General features: G+C 44.6%; 1 protein-coding gene across 3 annotated transcripts in view; it reads right to left on the bottom strand.

Annotated features, from left to right (window-relative positions):
- The window catches only part of LOC138790068 (receptor-type tyrosine-protein phosphatase beta-like), a 31972-nt gene that overhangs the window by 681 nt on the left and 8045 nt on the right, over window positions 1-23246 (bottom strand). The window contains exons 8-20 of one of the 3 annotated variants that reach the window (XM_069968994.1): window positions 22889-23149; window positions 21830-22087; window positions 21485-21739; window positions 18635-18895; window positions 17417-17677; window positions 15798-16061; window positions 14942-15205; window positions 6396-6653; window positions 6019-6276; window positions 3877-4137; window positions 2829-3089; window positions 1303-1584; window positions 575-799 (exon numbers count right to left, since the gene is read on the bottom strand). In XM_069968994.1, the coding sequence (XP_069825095.1) occupies window positions 575-799; window positions 1303-1584; window positions 2829-3089; window positions 3877-4137; window positions 6019-6276; window positions 6396-6653; window positions 14942-15205; window positions 15798-16061; window positions 17417-17677; window positions 18635-18895; window positions 21485-21739; window positions 21830-22087; window positions 22889-23149 (3369 nt within the window). The remainder of the gene's footprint in view (window positions 1-574; window positions 800-1302; window positions 1585-2828; window positions 3090-3876; window positions 4138-6018; window positions 6277-6395; window positions 6654-14941; window positions 15206-15797; window positions 16062-17416; window positions 17678-18634; window positions 18896-21484; window positions 21740-21829; window positions 22088-22888; window positions 23150-23246) is intronic. The other 2 variants (XM_069968995.1, XM_069968996.1) reach the window with 2 other exon arrangements.

Consider the following 23246-nt stretch of genomic DNA (forward strand, 5'->3'; position numbering starts at 1 on the left):
CCCACCCACCTGCTGATTTTATTTTTTGTGGGACTTCTCATTTAGCCCATGTTCACACAAGGTAAGAACAGCGGCTGTCTTACATGTTCAACCGGATGAATATCACTTGATTTTAATTGGAACATTCGGGTGTGCCCCCACTACAATTTGCCATTGACCACAGCGTGCAGTACGGTTGGGAGCCGTGCGTGCCCTGTGAGCACAGACAATTTTTTACTCTGGCTGTAGAAAATAGACCTGTCAAAAAATTTCACGGACGCAAAGAACAACGGTCGTAGTGTATACAGTGTATATCCCCTTACGCCGTTGTTCCATACACTTTAATGTAATCGCACGCTGTCAATAAACAACAGCCGATGTTGCAACCTGCCATTGTTTATTGCAAAAATACACTGTGTGAACGTGGTCTCAAAGGGATTTTACCCACAAAGCAAAGTTGGAACTGAGCTGCAAAACCACATCCAAACTGGAGACAAGAATGGAGCCACCATGTTTTTCCAGGCCTGGTTAACCCTCTCCCTCCCTTCCCCCCCCTTTTATGACCTGTAGGATGAAAAGAAGTGATGGATGTTACCTGAAAGGTAAGCCGGAGGGCTCTGTCCTGCTGAATTAACAGCAATGACTTGTAATGCATAAGATGAGAGTGGGACCTGGCAGGAGAATCCCGGTGTTGTGCAGAGGACGGTGGTGTTATCCATTGTCAGCACTCGGTACTCGACTGCATATGACGCCTCTTGCCATGAAATCAATAGGTTACCTCCCAATACTTCAACTGGTTTCAATTGTGGAGTGCAGGGAGCTATGGGGGAAAACACAAGATTACTGGGACTACTACTGGTGCTGCTACCCTTTATTCTCTCAATTGATGAAATTTCCAGTGATAAGATCCCCACCAATTGTTAAAGCGGCACTCCAGTGGGGAAAAAACAACTGGTGGCAGAAAGTTATATAAATTTGTAAATTATTCTTATTTAAAAATCTCCAATCTTCCAGTACTTATCAGCTGCTGTATGTCCTGTAGGAAATAGTGTATTCTTTCCAGTCTGCACAGTTCTCTCTGCTGCCACCTCTGCCTGTGACAGGAACTGTCCAGAGCAGTAGCAAATCCCTATAGAAAACCTCCTGCTTTGATCGATTCTTCTCTCTGGAGTACCCCTTTAAGTGATGGCACATCTTAGCAATATGGCATAATTTTATGAGATGGTAATATACCTTTAATATCAATAGATTAAGATATTTCATCTACTATGTTTTATATGCACAAAGATACCCTGTAAGGTGATCGGTATCCCGCATACACACCTGTGTAGCCTATTATAGGAGTGCTCGGGTAACTGGGTCCCGCTGGGTTCCGAGCAGTCACTGTAACACTATAAAGTGAACTACACGGCACCGGGATGTAAAAGTCCATGTAGGACGTCCAGTAAGAATTCAAAACAAATGTAGAATCGTTTCCAATTTGTCCTTGGATTGTGGCCATGTAATCGGAGCCGCAATGACTCCCATTCCAGGCCACCTCCACTTCCTGCGGCTTCACGGTACCACGGTAAATTGATGTCACCACTTCACTTGGAGGACAAGGGACTGTGAAAAAAATCATAAAGAAAGAAAAATAAAAATGTATGTTTTTCAATTATGCTCGGATTACTTATTAAAGGAGAACTCATATAAAAATGCTGGTTGGGCAGGACGTTGGGGTAACATAATAAAGAAGCCGTGCTTACCTGTCTTCGTGCCCCTGCAGCGCAGCATCACCAGCTCTATGTCTGCTTCCCGTCTTCAGTTTCTCCCGATTTCCTGCATCGTCACATCCCGGTGGGAAGTACCCACTCAGCCTGTCAGTAACTGCAGCGTCGTCCTGCCCCAGTCACTGGCTGGTGGAGCGAACATTTCTAAGCCGGGATTTGGCCTTTACTGGACTGGGAGCTACAGGATGCCGACAGGTCCATGAGAGCTGACACTGCGGTGCGGGGGGCATTGGGACGGGTAAGTATGACTCTTTTATTATGTTCTTGCCCTCCCAGGATTTTTTTTATTTGATTTAAGTTCTCCTTTAAATGAGATAACATTGGGTAACTTAGGAGTTTTAGTTGACAACCAATGTCAGGCAGCTGCTGCCAAGGCAAATAGGATCATGGGGTGCATCAGGGGGGGATTAACTTTACCATAGGCCCCGGGCTGTTCACCAAGCCTGGGCCCCCCCCCGCCCCACTGTAACTATGGCAGCACTAGCCTGGCGTTCATAGTACAGGACAGATAATGTCATGATGTCCTGATTTGTGCAAAATTCCCATAAAAAAAAAAACAGATTTTTTGCAAATCATGGCGGAAGTGTAGCCAGGAGAAAGTACACCACTGAAAGTATAAGTCTTTTTGGGTGGTCATGGGCCCCCCAGGAGCTCAGGGCCCCTATTATAATTCACTACTGGGGTGCATCAAAAGGGGCATGGTGAGGGTCCTAGCACCAAGACCCCAACCAATCACTAGATACAGCCGGGAGAAGTGTAAGGCTCTTACCTTCATCCTCTGCACCATTTCCGTGCAGTTTGTAGTTAAATCCCCAGGCTAGTAAGGTTTGGTGCAGTGCTGGTATGACTACCGCCCCCAATGCACCGATCCGCCCATTCTAATGAATATCTTCAAAGCGGACCACCCAGGGGTGGGCTGGATCAGTGCACCAAACTGCCTTACTAGCCTAAGGATTTAACTACAAACTGAACGGAAAAGGTGCTGAGGATCAAGGCAAGAAACATACCTTCATCCTCAGATATAGGAAGACATCAGCAGGTTAAATTTGTCTACAATTAATAAATATAGTCACAACGTACCTGCTCCAAAACCAATGGGCGTCGTATAGGAACTGTTACATTCCATGTCTTTGGCCAACACAGAGAAGGAATAAGAAGCTCCGCAGAGTAGATCGGGGACCATACAGCTTGTATTGTGCGCGTCGCAGGAGTACACCAAATCCCCATTATGTTTTACAGTGGCAACATAGCCCAGCGCACCTCTGCTTCCATCCCAGGACAACATGGCGGAGTTGTTTGCACAGTTCACACTGACCGATGCGTTCTGTGGTAGACAAGGAGCTGTAGAACACAAAAAACATCTAACGTCAGAATATGATGACGACAAAACCATTAACTGGGAGAGTGTAATGCCACTGGGCAAAAAAGTCAATGGCCAAACAAAACGGCACTGTTCATAGACAGACTCTGCCTAATAGTAACTATAATTCGGGAGTAACCAACTGCAAGCCTCTAGGCCAGTGATGTCAAACTAGACTTGAGGCCCTCCATCTCTAGCAACACTACAATTCCCATCATCCCTGAACAGCCAAAGCTTTGATCTGGACCCTAAAGCCTGTTGGATTTGCCAACTGCCTAATGTGTATGGAGGCCTCTCGTACAAGGAAGGAAGGAGGCCTGTACATGGGAGGGAGGAATCGCTGTTGATTGAACTCTGAAGACGTATGGCTTCCGATGGTGTAAAAGACAATTGACCTAACAAAAAGGAGATGGAGAGCATGTGAGCTGGGTTTGTCAAGTTTCCAATAAAGTGTAAAAGGACCTCAATTTCCTCCATGACTCTTTCCAGTGTATGGATGGCATCTGCTTGGAAGAAAGAAGCTTCTGGCAGATTTGGTGTCGGGAAGGAAATTGGCTTCTACCTAATTTTTACTTATTCTGGATCAACACTGAAGGATAAGAGGCTGAACTGGGGCTATTCTGGTGGTATGGAAGTGTCATGTGACCCATCAGCAGACTTTGTACTTCATCTGTTCCGCGGATCACAGATACAGGTTCAGTGATTACTTTATAATTGTGTATTTGCATTGATAATAAACTCTGATTGATACCTGATCGTAGCCCTTACCTGTGGTCAGAACCATCGGAGAGCTGCTGTTACTGACGCACATCTGCCCCATGGCTTGCACTTTTACATTATATGACAGGCCACAGTTTAAGTCCATGAGCTGGCAGCTGGTATTGGTGCTATTACAGGACGACTGCAACCCCCCAGCCGCGGTGGCTGTTATATAATACAGGACGGCTCCGTCACTCGCTGACCATGTAACAGAAGCCATCGAAGTTGGGCAGTTTCTTGTGTATGTGACATTGAGTGGAGCACAGGGAGCTGAAAAATCAAAAAAATCAGATATTATATTATTAGGGTATAGTTGTAGTTTTCAATACTCTTTTTTTAAATAGGCACAATAACCTGTAAATGGTGGGGGTACAAGCCCCTGCACTCTCACCAGTCTGTTGTTTGCTAGAGTTGCATTTACATACTGTATACAGAGAAAATAGACAGCAGACAGCTCCATACATTGTGTAGTGGCCACACTGGGTCATTGCAGCTCAGTTCCCATTCAAGTTAAAGGAGAAGTCCGGCGAAAATTTTTATTATTGTATTGCCCCCAAAAGTTATACAAATCCCCAATATACACTTATTACGGGAGATGCTTATAAAGGGCTTTTTTCCCTGCACTTACTACTGCATCAAGGCTTCACTTCCTGGATAAAATGGTGATGTCACGACCTGACTCCCAGAGCTGTGCAGGCTGTGGCTGCTGGAGAGGATGATGGCAGGGGGATGCTCAGTGTCCCTCCAGTGCCCTGTGTCCCTCAGTGTCCCCCTGTCATCATCCTCTCCAGCAGCTACAGCCCGCACAGCTCTGGGCGTCGGGTCGTGACATCACCATGTTATCCAGGAAGTGACGTCACCATATTATTCAGGAAGCGACATCACCATTTTATCCAGGAAGTGAAGCCTTGATGCAGTAGTAAGTGCAGGGAAAAAAGCACTTTATAAGCATTTCCCATAATAAGTGTATATTGGGGATTTGTATAACTTTTGGGGGACAATACAATACTTTAATAAAAATGTTCACAGGACTTCTCCTTTAAAGGAGAGGTCCAGAGAAAATAATAATTTGCAAGCAGGCAGGGGGGAACATAATAAATAAGCACTACTTAGAGGCTAGACAGCGCTATGTGAAGCTACATGGAGAGGTAAGTAGGGTTTGTTTATTATGTTCCTCCCCTGCCCTAGCTGGCTGTAAAATTTATATTTCATTTAGTTTTTAATGGGAAGTAAGATGCAGTACCTCAACATGGCCACTGCACAATGTATGGAGCTGGTTCCTTCCAGTGTTGAATCCCCACTAATCTGATATAGATGGCCTATCCTGAGTATACAACAGCAATTAAATAAAAAAGCTGCGGAAAAAAACCCTTTAATATTGGAATAATCAGTTATATTTAAAAGAAACCCATCCAGCTGAACGTGGCGTCTGATCTGCAGATATCATTGTAAAGAGCTAAGGGGAGCTAAGCAGATTGGTATATTGCTTTGTGGGAAATGATTCAGTATACTTTGTATTTTATCCATTTACAGCTCTACTCTTTTTGTTTAGAAGTCCAGTGGGAGGTCCTACTCAATGATTGACAGTCATTGATAGTCATAGACAGCTATCAATGACTGATAAGACCGCCCATGGAACTCTTTTCTATGTGTTGGAGTCCAGTGGATGGTCATTTTGGTAACTTACACCTATCTCTGCATGGAAAGTCATAGGGGAAAGGCTGTCAATCACTGAGTGTGACCGCCCACTTGGCTCCCAATCATATATAAATTGAAAAGACCATCCTGCTTCTTTCAGTCCAGTGATGCAACCGCTCTCAGTGTCTATCAACTGGGCAAAGTGTCATAGACATGTCTAGAAGTCAAACATCGAGAGGTACACGGCACAAAAGTAGCATCTGAGAGCCTTTTTTATTAAGCAGCAGGCAAAGAACCTTGACACCTTCTTGTATAACTGTAAAACGAGTTTTGCAGCAATCCGACATTTATATCTGGGTGCAATGGGTGTATATTCCTCTCTATGGTCTTGTGCCAGAACAGGTCATAGGAATTTGCCCATTCCTGCAAGTTTTTTTTTAGTATTCTTAGCTAAAAATAGAACAATAAAATCCCCCATTGATTTTTCTCAAAAGCGGTATAGAAATTCAGTACCTGAGTATTGACGTATAGTAAGACTCTTTGAGCTGTTACACGTTCCACCAATGGCCACCAACGAAAATCCATAAGTCCGACCACAGGCTAGTGCATTTGAGCGGAAGAAGGTACCAGCTGTAGTATATGGAGTCACTGTACCATTGTCTTCGATCAGTACAGTATAACTCCGGGCCCCATCGCTCGCCCTCCAGGACATGGATGCGGTTTGGCTACCACAGTCAAGGTTAACAATCAAACCTTGCGGCTGGCACGGAGCTGCGAAAAGCAAAAATATTCCAAATATTCTAACACACAGTTCATATCTCCTCTGCTCCCGTCAGTGCTGCTGCACTGAATTCCCAACCTCTCTGTACAGATTACTCCGTTATACTGACCTGTTTCGAATGTGCTCACAGTGGAAAGCACACTCTGACACCTGTCATTTACAGCCAGTACGGTAACGTTGTAGGTTTGTCCACATTGCAGACTCAGATAGGAGCAGTTTGTTGTAGTAGTATTGCAAATGGAGACCGTCCCATTTCCAGACAGTGTGGTCAGGTAGTAGATGGCGCCTTTGCTCTCTGACCATGATATTAGGGCATTGTTGTTTCCGCATTGCACATTTGTCGTGATATCTCTGGGTTGACATGGAGCTGTAATAAAACAAAACATTATTGTTGGTGCGTATGGACTAGTATGGCCAGCCATAGGAGCAATGCTAGAATAAGACCCCATTTACCCCATGTTTTAAGGCTTGGGGTCTATACATTGGGAGGATACCCATCATCTACCTAAGATATAGTGGAATATGCTGTTCCTCTCTTGGAAAGGAATACCTAGAATATGTCTATCCTTAAAGGTTTCCTTGCAGGGTACATTTAAAGGGATTGTCAGTAAAGGATATGTCCCTAGAATAACAACACGGAGGGGACTTTATAAGCAGGTGTTACTAAAGTATCTATTACATCAAGAACATTACTATTGAGAGAGACTGGTTTTCCTTGTGGAGAAAACCAGCTGAAGTAGGGAGTCCTACAGGCCAGGCAATGCTTCCTGGGAAAGACAGGTATGCAAATTAGGTCTCCTCCAGAAGAAAGCTACCTCTCTAGCGCTGCCTATTGGTGTCCGAATCTTTAGGGTAGGTGCACACTATGGAATGACGACGGATAACCCGTTGCACATTCCGTTTATTCTTTGGACATGTTTATTCTTTGGACGGACGACAGAATCCAATATGCAAAAAACACTGCAGAGAGACCATCACGTGTCTCGACATCAGTGAACTAGCCAGACCTTCCTCCAGGAAGGAACAACCAAGCCAAGTAATGTCTCCAATTAAGGAAACCACCTAAGCAAGGTATCCATCCACAGACAGCTGTTTCAGGGTTTTTGCCCCTCATCAGTGTGGAGTAGGTTTCTGGCTAGTGGGAGCAATGACTAGTAAGTTCCTGCATTGGGTTATCCGTCGCCATTCCGTAGTGTGCACGTACCCCTTAGGGTGCGTTCACACGTACATGATCCGCAGCAGATCCGCAGCAGATATGATGGTGCATATTTGATGCTGTGTTCAGATAATCAGATGAAATCTGCTGCGGATTTGCTGCGGATCTGCAGCAGAAAATATGCTGCGGATCCGGTACGTGTTAACGTAGCCTAAGGGTAGCTTCACACGTACCGACTTGCAGTGTTAATAACGCTCTGAGTCGGCTAGGTCCTGGCAGATCTGAACGACCGCTGCGTGTATGTAATTCTGCCGGCCGCTTAACCCCTTCAGCTGCCGACCGGCTCCCGCTCTGTATACATTACCTGTCCTTGCTGCATGGGGTCCCGGCGTACTGCTCTCCCGCCCGGCCAATCAGTGGCTGCGGCAGGGCAACACACTGATTGGCCAGGCGGGAGAGCAGTACACCGGGACCCCATGCAGCGAGGACAGGTAATGTATACAGACACAGCGGGCTACGGCATCAGTGGGAGCCAAAGGGGTTAACGGGCCGGCAGAATTACATACACGCAGCGGTCGTTCAGACCGCTGTGTGTATGTAGTGAAAGTGATCTGCCAGGACCTAGCCGACTCGGAGCGTTATTAACGCTGCGAGTCGGTACGTGTGGAGCTACCCTAAGGTTGCGTTCATACGTACAGGATCTGCAGCAGATTTGATGGCGCAGATTTGAAGCTGCAGATTCAAAGCAAATCAATTCTAGGCCATCAAATCTGCTGCGGATCTGCTGCAGATCCTGTACGTGTGAACGCACCCTAATTAAGGAGTTTTGCTATATGACAGGATAAAAGATGAGCACAACTGGATGATGCTTGAAATGCAGAAATCAATAGTACAAGTGATTTTAAGAAACTTTGTAATTGGGTTTACTGCATGTAAAAAGACTTTCCCCAGGTCCCCCCTCCTCTCCTCTTTTCCATCCACTGCAAAAAATCTGGAAATTGTGACTTGTTGCATTAGACACAACCCTGTCTGTTCTATAGAGAGGGGAGGGGGGAGTGGGGAGTTAGCCGACAGCAGAAAGCTGAGAACAAAGGAATACAGGCATGGAGCTGGGTGAACCCTGTAATCAGAGCTCAGAGAGGTCAGTGGTGACTGTCAGAGGAGTTACAGGGTGATGTATTTGTAGATTAACTCTTTGTTGTCCTTTTGTGGTGTTTTATTTAGCTCTCTCCATAGGAGAACAATGGAGACGGGGGGAGAGCTTCAAACTGCTTTTTCATGATAAAAATGCATTTTTCGGCTAATAAACCCAATTACAAAGTTTCTTGGACTATTGATTTCTTCAAAAAAAAAATTCATGACAGTGACACTTTAACCCTTTAACCCCTTAAGGGCCTTAAGGGGTTAAAGGGTTAAAGTGTCACTGTCATGAAAAATTTTTTTGAAGCCTAAAGCCTAAACCTGAACAGGTCCCTAAAAATATCTGATTCGTTATAAGTATCGACTTCAATTTACAAGAAATGTGAAGTACAATATGTCACGAGAAAACAATCTCAGAATCAGCCGGATAGGTAAAAGCATCCCGAAGTTATTAATGAATAAAGTGACACTGGTCATATTCATAAAATTTGCTTCGGTCCTTAAGGCCATTTCAGGCCCGAGCGCCCTACGCAGCGATCTGACAGCGGTCTTTTACTTGGAAATCTTCAGCTAGCCCCGGACACCCCACAGAACCTTTTGGATTGGCACAAAAAGCTTGCAAAATAAAGAAATCACCACTACGTACGGGACCGCATGTTACGCTACGGGCGTAAGTTACGGCATTTTCATCCTCAAACAATGGTCTGGTTCATTTTTTACGGCACCGCGTACGATCCTGGCGTGAACTGTGCAGCCGTACATCGTATACTTTCCATTGTACGCAAACTACGTAAGTCTCCGGCCGCTTATTCATGGAACGCGCTACGTCCGGAGACTTACGTAGTGTGAACATAGCCTTAAAGTGTATTTGAGGGGGCTGTATGTTAGAAAGCCCCACAAAGCACCCCATTTCAGAAACTGCACCCCCCAAACTCTGCAAAAGCACATCCAGAAAGTGTTTTAACCCTTTAGGGGAGTCACAGAAATAAAAGATAAGTGTGTAAGAAATTTGAAAATTTTAATTTTCTGTGCAGAGATTTTATTGTAATCCAATATTTTTCATAATGATAAACCTATTAGCAGAGAAATGCACCCCAATATTTTCTGCCCCGAGCATATGGACCCCACTGGTGACGGGCACAAATGTGGAACGATGTGGAAATTTTAATTTTTTCACTTTCACGGCACAAATGTGCCCGTCATCAAGGGGTCCATATCCTCACTGCACCCCTTGTTAGATTGCTTGAGGGGTGTAGTTTCCAGAATGGGGTCACTTGTGTTGGGTTTCCACTGTCCTGGCAGCACGAGGGCTCTGTAAATGCGACATGGCGTTCATCATCCATTCTAGCCAAATCCAACCTCCAAAATCCAAATGGCGCTCCTTACCTTCGGAGGCTTGCCCTGCGCCCACATGGCACTTTATGTCCACATGTGGGGTATTTACGGACTCGGGGGAAATTGCTCTACACATTTTGTGTTTTTTTTCTCTTTTAACCCCTTGTGAAAACGATAAATTCAAGGCTAGACCAACATTATAGTGTAAATAATCTAATATTTCATTTTCACGCCACATTGTTCCACATTTGTGCCCGTCACCAGTGGGGTCCATATGCTCACTACACCCCTTGTTACATTCCTTGAGGGGTGAAGTTTCCATAATGGGGTCACTTGTGGGGGGTTTCAACTATCTTGGCAACACAGGGGCCTTTTAAATGCAACCTAGCCCCTCGAAATCCATTCTATCCAAATCCAGCCTCCAAAAACCAAATGGCGCTCCTTCCCTTTGAAGGCTTACCCTGCACCTGCATGGCGCTTTATGTCCACATGTGGGGTATTTCCGTACTCAGGGGAAATTTCTCTACACATTTTGTGTTTTTTTTTTATCTTTTAGCCCCTTGTGAAAATGAAAAAATCAAGACAAAATCAATGATTTAGAGTAAAAATTTTAAAAAAATTACACTAAATGTTGGTCTAGCCTTGATTATTTTCCATTTCCACAAGGGGTTAAAAAAGAAAATAAACGCAAAACGTGTAGAGTAATTTCCTCTGAGTACGAAAATACCCCACATGTGGACATTATGTGCCATATGGGCACAGGGCAAGCCACCAAAGGGACAGAGCGCCATTTAGAGGCTGGAATGGAGGATGGAGGCCATGTCGCAATTACAAAGCTCCTGTGCTGCCAGGACAGTAGAAACCCCCCACAAGTGACCCCATTATGGAAACTACACCCCATAAGGAATCTAACAAAGGGTGCAGTGAGCATATGGACCCCACTGGTGACGGGCACATATGTAGAATATGTGGTGTGAAAATAAAAAATACCATTTTTTTCATTTTCACGTCCCAAATGTGGCCGTCACCAGGGGGCCATATCCCCACTGCCCCCCTTGTTAGATTCCTTAAGCGGTGTAGTTTCCAGAATGGGATCACATAAGGGGGGTTTCTACTGTCCTGGCCACACAGAGGCTTTGTAATTGCATCATGGCATCCTCTAATGGGAATAGCGGCCATACCTACTTAGCTGGGGAAAAGGGACAATTCTAATTTATTTGGGGGTATTAGGCCAATTATTAGTTTATAAGGTTGAAAATGACAGGTGTCCATCAAATTCAACCTGTGTTGATCCAGAGGAAGGCAAAAAAACCTCGTGAGGCAGACGACAGTAGCCTCATCACAGGGGAAAAATTCCTTCCTGACTCCATAATGGCGATCAGAATAATCCCCGGATCAACGTGACCCCTGAAATAGGAATAAGGGACAGAATTTAGATAATGTAGAACCCCAGTGACGTGTGGTGCGCCTTGGAGCGATCCAGTATGCAGAGGCCGGGGGGATCAGGACAGGTGGCACACTGGAAAATGGTGTCCTTCCTGATCCCCCTGTTACACCACACTCTGCACTTCTTCTGGGGTCTCCCTTTCTCCAGGTTGGGGGACGTCACCTGGAAAATGTTGTCCTGGTGCGATACGGGGTCCTTCATATCCAGAAGCGCTGGGTCCGCTCCATGGCTGCTAAATATTAGGGCTCTGTTACTGCTTCTGATATGTTCGGATCGTGCCGCAAGCTACAGTAGCTCGGGCAGCGAGGGACCAGAAGAGGGGGTGCTGGTATAAAAGTTATCCCCGTACAGGTGGTGACCTTTATCCAGCAGTGGGAGGATCAGTTCCCGAATGATCTCCCCACTAACTCCGAGGATGGGGGGGGGGCATCTGGGGGCTGGATTTGGGTGTCCCTTCCTTCATACACTCTAAGGGTACGTGCACACTGTGGAATGGCGAAGGATAACCCTTTGTGCATTCCGCAGCTGGCACCCACCGCGCGTCTCTGTCCGTGTCATAGACTCCATTCTATGCACGGGCCCATGCATAGAATGGAAACTATGACATTGGCGGAGAGGCACGCACCTGCCCGCATCAGTCTGCCGGCTGGTGCCAGCTGCGGAATGCACGAAGGGTTATCCTTCGCCATTCCGCAGTGTGCACGTACCCTAAATCTGTAAGTGTACCCTGAGGTACTCTCACAGAGTTTGTAGAATTTCACGCCATACCGTCATCTCTTATTGGGACGGTACTGGCGGAAAAGACGTGTCTGGGAGGCAGCATACGCTACGCTACCCCCAGATACGTCACTGGATGATGAGGATGAGGATGAGTGGAGGAAAAAAGGATCCCCCCATTCATCCTCACTGGCTGTTTCGGTGTCGGAGGCAATAATAGCGTATGCGTCCGATGCCGAAAACATCCTGGGGGCCATTTTTATATGGGGATTGGTATATGGGGTATGTAGTGGTGTAGTGTAAAACTTTATTCAATGTAGTGTAGTGTAATGTAGTGTTTTTTATGGGGTTTTTTTAACATTAAGTATAAGAATAAAAACTACTACACTTATCAGCAGACCGTGGCAGTAGGATATAGAAAAAAAACACCCTACGCCAAAAAGGAGGAGTTGCTGATTAGCAGCGCACTTACGTGCGATGCAGATCAACACTCATCGGCGTAATGGTGCAGAAAATAAAAAATAAAAAAATTTGAAAAAAAAAAAAACATTTATTACATGCTGACCATCCCTATAGCTGCTGATAAGTGTATTACACTTATCAGCCGCTAGAGGGCAGCAGAGCGCCGAAAAAAAGTCAAGGACATCCGAGGGGCCAACGAAAAAGGCCGAAGACCCGAACGCAAGAAGATGACGTCACGGGACCCAGAAGACATCGATCGGGACCCCGGGATCCGGTGAGTATGGCCAAATACCTGCTCTGGACCCCTCAGCTACCTAGCTGAGGGGTCCAGAGCAGGTATTTATTACTTTTGGGGACTTTGATCGCCGTGATCGGCTGGCCGGTCACGGCGATCGGGACGTGGCACAGTGGCCACCATTACTTTTAACAGTAATGGCGGTCGGTGCTGTCTTGGACAGCATCGGCTGCCATTATTTTCCGGGTCATCGGGTCACCGATGGCCCGGAAAGGTGCCGATCGCCGCTATTGGCTGATCTGAAATGATCAGCCAATAGGGGCGATTGTCGGCATGGGGGGGGGGGTTAACAACCCCCCATGCCGACAGGGAGAGATGGCCTGCAGTGTATTTCAGCAGGCCATCTCTCCCGATCACATGCGGCCGGTCCGCTGCGCCCTCTTAAAGGACCCGCGTACCGGTACATCATGGGTCCTTAAGAGGTTAAGGATGGCAAAACCAGAAAAAAATTCAAAGTGTGGTGAAATTGAAAAAAAAAAGCATTTCTTTTATTTGGGGGGTATTTGTTTTTACGCCGTTCGCCCTATGGTAAAACTGACTTGTTATATATGTTCCTCAAGTCGTTACGATTACAACGATATATAACATGTATAACTTATATTGTATCTGATGGCCTGTAAAAAATTCAAACCATTGGTAACAAATATATGTTCCTTAAAACCGCTCCGTTCCCAGGCTTATAGCGCTTTTATCCTTTGGTCTATGGGGCTGTGTGAGGTGTAATTTTTTGCGCCATGATGTGTTCTTTCTATCGGTACCTTGATTGCGCATATACGACTTTTTGATCGCTTTTTATTACAATTTTTCTGGATTTGATGCGACCAAAAATGCACAATTTTGCACTTTGGGATATTTTTGCGCTTACGCCATTTACAGTACGAGATCAGGAATGTGATTAATTAATAGTTCAGGCGATTACGCACGCGGCGATAGCAAACATGTTTGTTTAGTTATTTATTTACTTTTATTCAAAACATGGGAAAAGGGGGGTGATTCAGACTTTTATTAGGGGAGGGGGCTTTTTACTAATAACAATACTTTTTTTTTTTTTACACATATACTAGAAGCCCCCCTGGGGTTAGGGTTATTCCTCCCTGGGGTTAGGATTATTCCTCCCTGGGGTTAGGGTTATTCCTCCCTGGGGTTAGGGTTATTCCCCCCTGGGGTTAGGGTTATTCCCCCCTGGGGTTAGGGTTATTCCCCCCTGGGGTTAGGGTTATTCCTCCCTGGGGTTAGGATTATTCCTCCCTGGGGTTAGGGTTATTCCTCCCTGGGGTTAGGGTTATTCCCCCCTGGGGTTAGGGTTATTCCCCCTGGGGTTAGGGTTATTCCCCCCCTGGGGTTAGGGTTATTCCCCCCCTGGGGGACTTCTAGTATATACACTTTGATCTCTCATTGAGATCTTTGCTGTATACTTATACAGCAAAGATCAATGAGATCAGCACTCGTTTGCTTTTGGCTGCTGCAGCCGAAAACAAACGAGTGCCGAGCCGGGGTTGGCGCCATCTTGGAGAGGAACCCGGCCGGCTGCAGACACGCAGATCTCCCCCACTAGACACCAGGGATCAGCTGCCTCCGGTAATCGGAGGCAGCTGTCAACTTTGACAGCTGCCTCCGATTACTTGATTAGCGGGCACGGCGATCAGACCGTGCCCGCTAATAGCCGTGGTCCCAGGCTACAAGCGGCACCCGGGATCGCGACGGTTCAGAGCGCGGCCCCGCTCTGAACACCTCCTGGGGACATGTGACGTATGGGTACGTCATATGTCCTTAAGAGGCTAAGCTGTATCCATGTTTTCCCAGATGTCCTATGGCTTCATCCAACTTCTTCAGCCACCGGTAATCAAATGCCAAACCACCGGACTCGAGCATGCTCCAGTTGCGCTCATCTCTACCAAGGATCTCAATTAAACCAGAGTCTCCTCTAAAATGGTCTTTATTCCTTTTGGAGGAAACTCCGGACTCAGGATCATTGACGTAGGGCAGCTATCCTAAATAGGTGGCACTAGTTTTTAACGTGAAAAAAAAATAACAAAAACAATGTCCACAATGATGACCTTCAAAAGACACCGACCTGCTGATAAAATCTTCATCAGTACTTACCTGTCTTGGATTTGAGTACTGCGCTGTTCAATGAATTGCATCTCCGGGTAGAAGAATACACATGAAAGCCGTACTCCAATCCACACGCCAGACCCGGGATCTGACAAGAGGTGTAAAGGTCACCACAGGAAAGCTCATTTCCAAAGGGGTCAACGGCGACTGCTGTATAATAACTGGGGTACGTGTTGTTTTCATCCCAGGACACCAGGGCTTGATAGGTCAGACAGTCAATATTCACGTCCGTCACACCAGGAATGCATGGAACTGCGCATAGACCAGAAACATTACATTGTTGTGTTGTGTGGGCAAGATTAAAGGGGTTGTCCAGCGAAAATCTTTTTCTTTCAAATCCACTGATATCAGAAAGTTATATAGATTTGTAATTTACTTCTATTAAAAAAAAACTCAAGTCTTCCCATACTTATCAGCTGCTGTATGTCCTGCAGGAAATATTTTATTTTCAGTCTGACACAGTGCTCTCTGCTGCCACCTCTGGCCGAGACAGGAACTGTCCAGAGCAGGAGAGGTTTTCTATGGGGATTCATATAAACACGAGACAGAGTTCCTGTCTTGGCCAGAGATGTCAGCAGAGAGCACTGTGTCAGACTGAAAATAAAACAACATTTCCTGCAGGACATACAGCAGCTAATAAGTATGGGAAGACTTGAGATTTTTTAATAGAAGTCAATTACAAATCTATATAACTTTCTGATATCAGTTGATTTGAAAGAAAAAGATTTTCGCTGGACAACCCCTTTAAGGGCCAAAGGTTCCCCATGCCTGCTGTAATGTTATCTTCCAATATTATAAATTATATTATAATATAAATTCTCAGTTTATATTGGTAAGTATTCACCTGTTTCTATAGTAACCTCGGTGGATGCGTTACTGCTGCAGACGGCATTCCAGGCTTTAACAGATACCGAGTAGGTATATCCGCAGCGAACGCCCTGTATAGCGCACATACTGGTGGTTGTGCTACAGGACAGCGTGTGCCCATCATTCCCTTTGGCGACCACCACATAGGATTCAGCTCCTCTGCTCGGAGTCCAGGTAACGTTCATGCGCTCCGGTGATGAACAGTCTATGCTGGTTTGTATGTTGGTGGGCATGCACGGTGCTGTGAACGAAATACATTGTAAAAGAAATTTAAAAAACATCTAAAGTATCAAATTTTTCATACCATTTTAACCTTTTTGTTACCCCCTGTTATTCTCAGTAGATGTATATTGCATTGTACACCATTACAGGAAATGATTTCTAGTGCCTTAAAGGGGTACTCCAGCGGAAATCTTTTTTTTTTTTTTTCAGATCAACTGGTTTCAGAAAGTTATATAGATTTTCAATTTACTCCTAATTAAAAATCTCATGTCTTCCAGTACTTATTAGCTGTTGTATGTACTGCAGGAAGTGGTGTATTCTTTTTAGTCTGACACAGTGCTCTCTGCTGCCACCTCTGTCCATATAAGGAACTGTCCAGAGCAGGAGAGGTTTTCTATGGGGATTTGCTACTGCTCTGGACAGTTCCTGACATGGGCAGAGGTGGCAGCAGAGAGCACTGTCAGGCTGGAAAGAATACACCACTTCCTACAGGACATACAGCAGCTGATAAGTATAGGAAGACTTGAGATTTATAATAGAAGTAAATTACAATTCTATATAACTTTCTGAAACCAGTGCATTTGAAAGAAAACATTTTGGTCTTGTTGTACCTCTTTAAAAAAAAAAAGTCTAGGTAAAATTTTTAATTCTTTCTGCCACCACTAGAGGCAGTGTGCATTTATTATCAAGTTCAATAATGGAAAGATGGAGAGGGAATAAACTGCCTCTAGTGTATGAAGAAAGTTAATTTACATATAAAGTTTTTGGTCCCCATCTCTGGAACGATGCAAGCGATTTGAAAACCGAGGACACCGTTGAGCTCAGCTTCACTGCGCTGATCTGCCTATATCAGAGGTTAGCATGGGCTGTGTTAATGCTAGATCCCCTTTAATACATCCCCTTTAATACATCAGGCAGTGATTGGAGTCTTGTTTAGGCTGGGTTCACACTGTGTTTTTTGCAGTCAGTTTTTTTCACCCGTTTTTTGTAAAAAAAACGTGGCCAACCATGTTTTTGTGTATGTTAAATAAATGGATGCGCTTTCCGTTTTTTGATCTCTTTTTTATTATGGAAGTCAATAGAAAAACGGATCAAAACGGAGGCACAAAAATACATGTTTTTTTCATCCGTTTAAAAAAAAAATGGATGAAAAAACATGTATTTGTGTGCATCCGCTTTGATCCTATGACTGCCATAAAAAAAAGACCAAAACACATCTGTTTATTTAACGTACACAAAAACATGGTTGACCACTTTTTTTTTTTTTGCAAAAACAGGCGATAAAACTAACTGCAAAAAACGCAGTGTGAACCCAGCCTTATCCAGACAGGAAAGGAGGAGTTTGCCAAAGTTAAATTTTTTATACAAAGTTACCTATTGTGACAGTTGTGGCATTTGTGGTTATGCTGCGGCATCCGCCATCATACGCTGTGACCGTAACGTTGTATCGCTGTCCACACTGCAATCCGGACACGGAGCACGAGGTGGTAGAGGAGTCGCAGGAAGCTTCACTTCCATCGGGCCCATGAAATCCTGCAGTGTATGACACCGCCCCCGCACTTGGGTCCCATTGGGCCGATGCCCCATTTATAGCACAAACGGGCGTCGCTGTAAGGTGCATCGGGCTACATGGGGCTGTAAGATCCAGGAAAACCAGTTACATAGATACAAAGATTACATCACACATCTCATATTTATCATACATGTTAGTCCCTGTTCTCACTCAGGCTGGGTTCACGCTACGTTTTTGTGCTCTGTTTTTCTCATCCATTTTTGCAAAAAAAAACAGATGAAAAAAACAGGTGCATTTGTGTGCATGCGTTTTTCCATTGACTTCCATTGAAAAAAAAAAACGGATCAAAACTCATGTTTTTTTTAACATACACAAAAACGTAGCCGACCTTATTTTTGTGTATGTTAAAAATAACTCAAGAATTTTTTAAGAATGGAAGTCAATTGAAAAACGGACGCGCACAAATGCATCCGGTTTTCCATCCGTTTTTTTTTGTAAAAACGGATGAAAAAAAATGTATTGCAAAAACGTAGTGTGCATACGGCTTTAGCTGTTTCCGTGCAGATTCTGCATCGGAATCCTTGTGCAAACTCTCTCATTTTCAATGGAAATCTAGGTTGTAGATCATATGGTGAATTTATTTTTTTTTTTGCTTTTTATATGCTGGCCTTAAAAAATTACTCAAGGATTTTTTTTTCTTGCTTATATAGTGCAGCATAGGCTATTATTAGAGATGGCATGGGTTTTCAGCCATACTCGTGTATTTTATCACTGATTTTCTAATGCTGCCTACAATTCCCATGATGCCTCTGAATTTGCACTTTGCAGGGAGAAGGGGTGGAGCCTCATCACTGCAGTTCCTAATGGTGGTCCAGCCAGTTCACATCATAGGCAGTACTGGAAGACTTGAGATTTTTTTAATAGAAGTAAATGACAAATCTCTGGCACTTGCTGGCACCAATTGATATGAAAAAAAAATGAACAATCCCTTTAATTTCTTAGGTGTGCAAATAGCGGAATAGCACAAGTAGCACAGGATACATAGAATAATTATTATAAATTATTATGCACACACTTACCAGATTTTACTTGTCTTGCTGCACTCTCTGCACTCTTACATTCATCATGCATGGCCAGAACAGTCAAGCTGTATAACCCTCCACATTGCAGCGGGGACAGTAGACAAGTGTTGTTGGATACGTCGGCAGTGACAACATCGCCCTGTGAGGCGACAGCTTCAGCAGAGTAGCTGGTAGCTCCATGACTGATATCCCAGAAGACTCGGAGGGCATTGTCCGGGCACATTATTGTAGAGTTGATATTCTGAGGAACACATGGCACTGGAATCAAAGAGAGATTGGAGAGAAATTAACCCCTTAAGGACAGAGCCAATTTAGATTTTTGCGTTTTAGTTTTTTCCTCCTTGTGCTTAAAAGGTCATAGCACTTGCATTTTTCCACCTAGAAACCCACATGAGCCCTTATTTTTTGCGTCACTAATTGTACTTTGCAATGACAGGCTGAATTTTTGCATAAATTACACTGCGAAACCAGAAAAAAATTCAGAGTGTGGTGAAATTGAAAAAAAAAAGCATTTTGTTTATTTGGGGGAAATGTGTTTTTACGCCATTCGCCCTGGGGTAAAACTGACTTGTTATATATGTTCCTCAAGTCGTTACGATTAAAACGATATGTAACATGTATAACTTATATTGTATCTGATGGCCTGTAAAAAATTTAAACCATTGTCAACAAATATACGTCACTTAAAATCTCTCCATTCCCAGGCTTATAGCGCTTTTATTCTTTGGTCTATGAGGCTGTGTCAGGCGTCATTTTTTGCGCCATGATGTGATCTTTCTATCGGTACCCTGATTGCGCATATTTGACTTTTTGATCGCTTTTTATTACAATTTTTCTGGATTTCATGCGACCAAAAATGCGCAATTTTGCACTTTGGGATTTTTTTGCGCTGACACCATTTACCGTGCGAGATCAGGAATGTGATTAATTAATAGTTCGGGCGATTACGCACGCGGCGATAGCAAACATGTTTGTTTATTTATTTATTTATTTACTTTTATTTATAACCTGGGAAAAGGGGGGTGATTCAGACTTTTATTAGGGGAGGGGGCTTTTTATTAATAATGACATTTTTTTTTTACTTTAACACTTATACTAGAAGCCCCCCTGGGGTTAGGGTTATTCCCCCTGGGGTTAGGGTTATTCCCCCTAGGGGACTTCTAGTATAAGTGCTTTGATCTCTCATTGAGATCTCTGCAGCATAGATATGCTGCAGAGATCCATGAGATAGGCACTCGTTTACTTCCGGCTGCTGCAGCCGGAAGTAAACGCGTGCCGAGCCGGGGACGGCGCCATCTTGGAGCGGTCCCCGGCCGGCTTCAGAAACGGAGATCGCTCCTCCGGGATAATATCCCGGGGGAGCGATCTCAGCCACTAGACACCAGGGAACGGCTGAATCCGGTAATCGGATGCTACTGTATTAGCGGGCACGGCGATCGGACCGTGCCCGCTAATACCTACGGGCCCGGGCTACAAGCGGCACCCGGGACCGCCGCGGTTCAGAGCGGGGTCGCCGCGCGGCCCCACTCTGAACATCCTTACCGGCATCAGGGCGTAAATTTACGCCCGATGTTGTTAAGGGGTTAAAGGAACAGAAAATTCACATCCAAGTATCAAACTATAATTATTATTTTTTTTGCAGAAATCAGTAGTATAAGCGATTTTAAGAAACTCTATAATAGGTTTTATTAGACAAAAAAGCCTCTTTCTGTACTCAAAAAGCAATCTCCCGGCCTCACTTCTTATCTGTGCATTATCAGGCAAATCCGTCTTCATTACAGATAAGCAAAGTGAAGATAAGCTCTGCTGAGTCCATTATATCCTATGGAGGGGGGAGGGGCCGAGGGGGATGAGTGAGCAGGAAGAGGAGACATGAAGGCCAGCTGTTTGTAGACTGTCTGGGACACCTAAAACGCTGGATTCAAGGGTCAGAAAGGTCACTGCTTATCTAGGAACTTGCTGAGAGAAGATTGCAGGGTGTTGTGCTGTGCAGGACTGCTCCGTGCTCACTCACTACTCTCAACCCCTCCCCTCTCCATAGAGCATAATGGACACAGAAATCCTGCTTCTTATGCTTTAAAGGGGTATTCCATTATAAGCAAATGCAAGTGATAACAGATAGGGTCCTGATGTCTTAAAACTTACAAGGAATGGGACAGAAAATATACTAGGAAAACCGTATAATTTATTATTATACATGGAATGCATTTTTGCCGAAACCAGAATCCTCCTTCCCGGAGTTCTGAGTCTGCTGCCTTCTGCACCAGATATTGAAAACTGTGCATGAGTTGTTCTCTATGTCCCCACACCGTACTTCCTTCTCCCCTTCCAGGATGCTCATGTAAACAGCATCCCTGTCTCTGCACTCTGTTGCCAGACAGACACCCCTGAAGTCAAGTTGCTGGTAACCTCACTGTGATTAACCCTCCCGTTATCACAGAGTGCAGAGACAGACAGACAGGGATGCTGTTTACATGAGTGTACCCAAAGAAAGTGGGAAGGATGGAGTTTAAAGAGAATAACTCATATACAATTTTCAGTGTCTGGAGAAGAAGGCAGCAGACTCAGAATTGGGAGAAGGCGACTGATAAGACAATAACAAGTATGGATCAAATTGTTAGTCTCATGAGGCGTGATTATTTAATATGTATTTTACCTAACTGATAACCCCTTTAAATGCCAGCTTAGTGCCAATGAGACCAACCACTGCTGCAGCCACTGATTGGCTGAGCAGGCACTTTGATGATGTCACCAGGAAGTGCTGTTTCTTTCAGGGAGGTTTCAGATACTAGGAATTTTCACCCCAGGGTTCAGTACCAGGGCTTGTATAGTCTATGATTCACTAACCTGTTTTAAACGTTGTTTTAGTACTGTTCGGGCCTGTACATGTTCCATCATCAGCCCAGACAGTCACTGTGTAATTCTGTCCACATTGGAGCGGAGGAGTCTCATAAATAGAGTTGGTTGTGTTTGCCGTCCAGGTAGTGACTCCGTCCACCACAACCCTATAGGACCGGGCATTGCGGCTAATCTCCCACTGTATGAAGGCGGAATTATTATCACATGATGCGTAGGCTTCTAATATCTGAGGAGGGCAAGGAACTGGAAAAACAAGAAAAATGTAAAAATTACGGAAAATCTACAATATGAAGCCTTTATTTATTTATTTATTTATTTATTTATTTTACTTACTTGTCTTAATTTGGAGAGAATTATTCCCATTGCTGGTGCAGTTGGCAGATTTGCTGCTCAGGACAATGTCATACACCATGTCACATTGCAGGTTGTCAAATTCATAGTAGGTGTTCGCGGTTGTAATGGAGGTCTCATTGCGTCCTACACGAGCTGTGACGGTGTATGCTGTCGCTCCAGGAGCCACGTCCCACGATAGGGATACAGAGCCATTCTTACAATTCACTGACTTCACAAGGTTGGCCGGAACACATGGAGCTAAAATCAGATTTAAAAGAAAATGTAATGGATTTAAAGGGGCTCTCCACCTTGGACAATCCTTACGTATTGGACAATAAGTTGATCACAACTTGCTTGGACCATCTGTAATGTAATGTCAGTAATCTGTCAGTAAGCATTGAAATTCCCTACAGCGCCACCACAGGGGGAATGAAGCATTACACAGTGTCCATTCATATCAATGAGGAGCAGCACCGTATGTGTCCATCACATATGTCTTGGTATTTGGAGGGCATATTTCTGCCCTACAAGATAAATCTGTAATATTCAGTTCTCCCAGAGCCTGATGTCTATGGCGTCTTTACACACAGAGGAGGAGATCCTGCACTGTATTGTGCACAGCGTAAAAAGCAGCAGCATGGAAGTCGTGATAAAGCTGTAAAGAGCAGTCTAAACTGTGTATAAAGCCCTGGGGTGAGATCTTTTACTTAAAGGGGTTATCCAGACACAGACGGATGAGGGGATCCTGTTCCCTTATATCTCTATAGCAAACCTAAGAAGCAGCAGAAGCTTAGATGACATTATAGAGCAGTAGAGAGTAGTATAAGCTGTGAATGTAGAACTGTAGTGCAATGTAACATTCACTACAAGCTGCAGCCATCTTTATTTTTTTCCGTTTCTGTCGTCTCCTTAGACTTCTATGGGCAGCTGTAGCCTGATACTTCAGTGAGCTGATTGGTCTCCAGATTTTTACAGTGTAAATGATGAGTTTAGGCGGGAAAAGGCCCCAAAAAAATGTGGTGTCAAGTACTATAGCTGCAAGAACAATCAAATACCTACCTGTAACAATGGTGACAGAGGGGCTGTTGTCACTGCTACACTGGTCATTATAGGCTGCAGACGTCACGGTGTAAGTCTTGCCGCACTGGATGGCGGTAATATTACATCTCAGGTCTGTGGTATTACAGGTCAGTGTCCTCCCGCTCTGATCTATTAATGTTGCAGTGTAATAATCTGCTCCCAAGGCAGCGCTCCACAGTACAGTAATAGAGTCCGATGCACATGCAGACGCGGTGTACACCTGCTGCGGCACACAGGGACCTAGGGAGACAGTAAAGAACACCATAAACAGCAGCCTCATAATATACTTGTATCATGTCACTATCAACAGGCAGCAGAAGGGGCACATTTTAAGGCA

Source organism: Dendropsophus ebraccatus, chromosome 4, assembly GCF_027789765.1.
Source record: "Dendropsophus ebraccatus isolate aDenEbr1 chromosome 4, aDenEbr1.pat, whole genome shotgun sequence".
Taxonomy (NCBI): domain Eukaryota; kingdom Metazoa; phylum Chordata; class Amphibia; order Anura; family Hylidae; genus Dendropsophus; species Dendropsophus ebraccatus.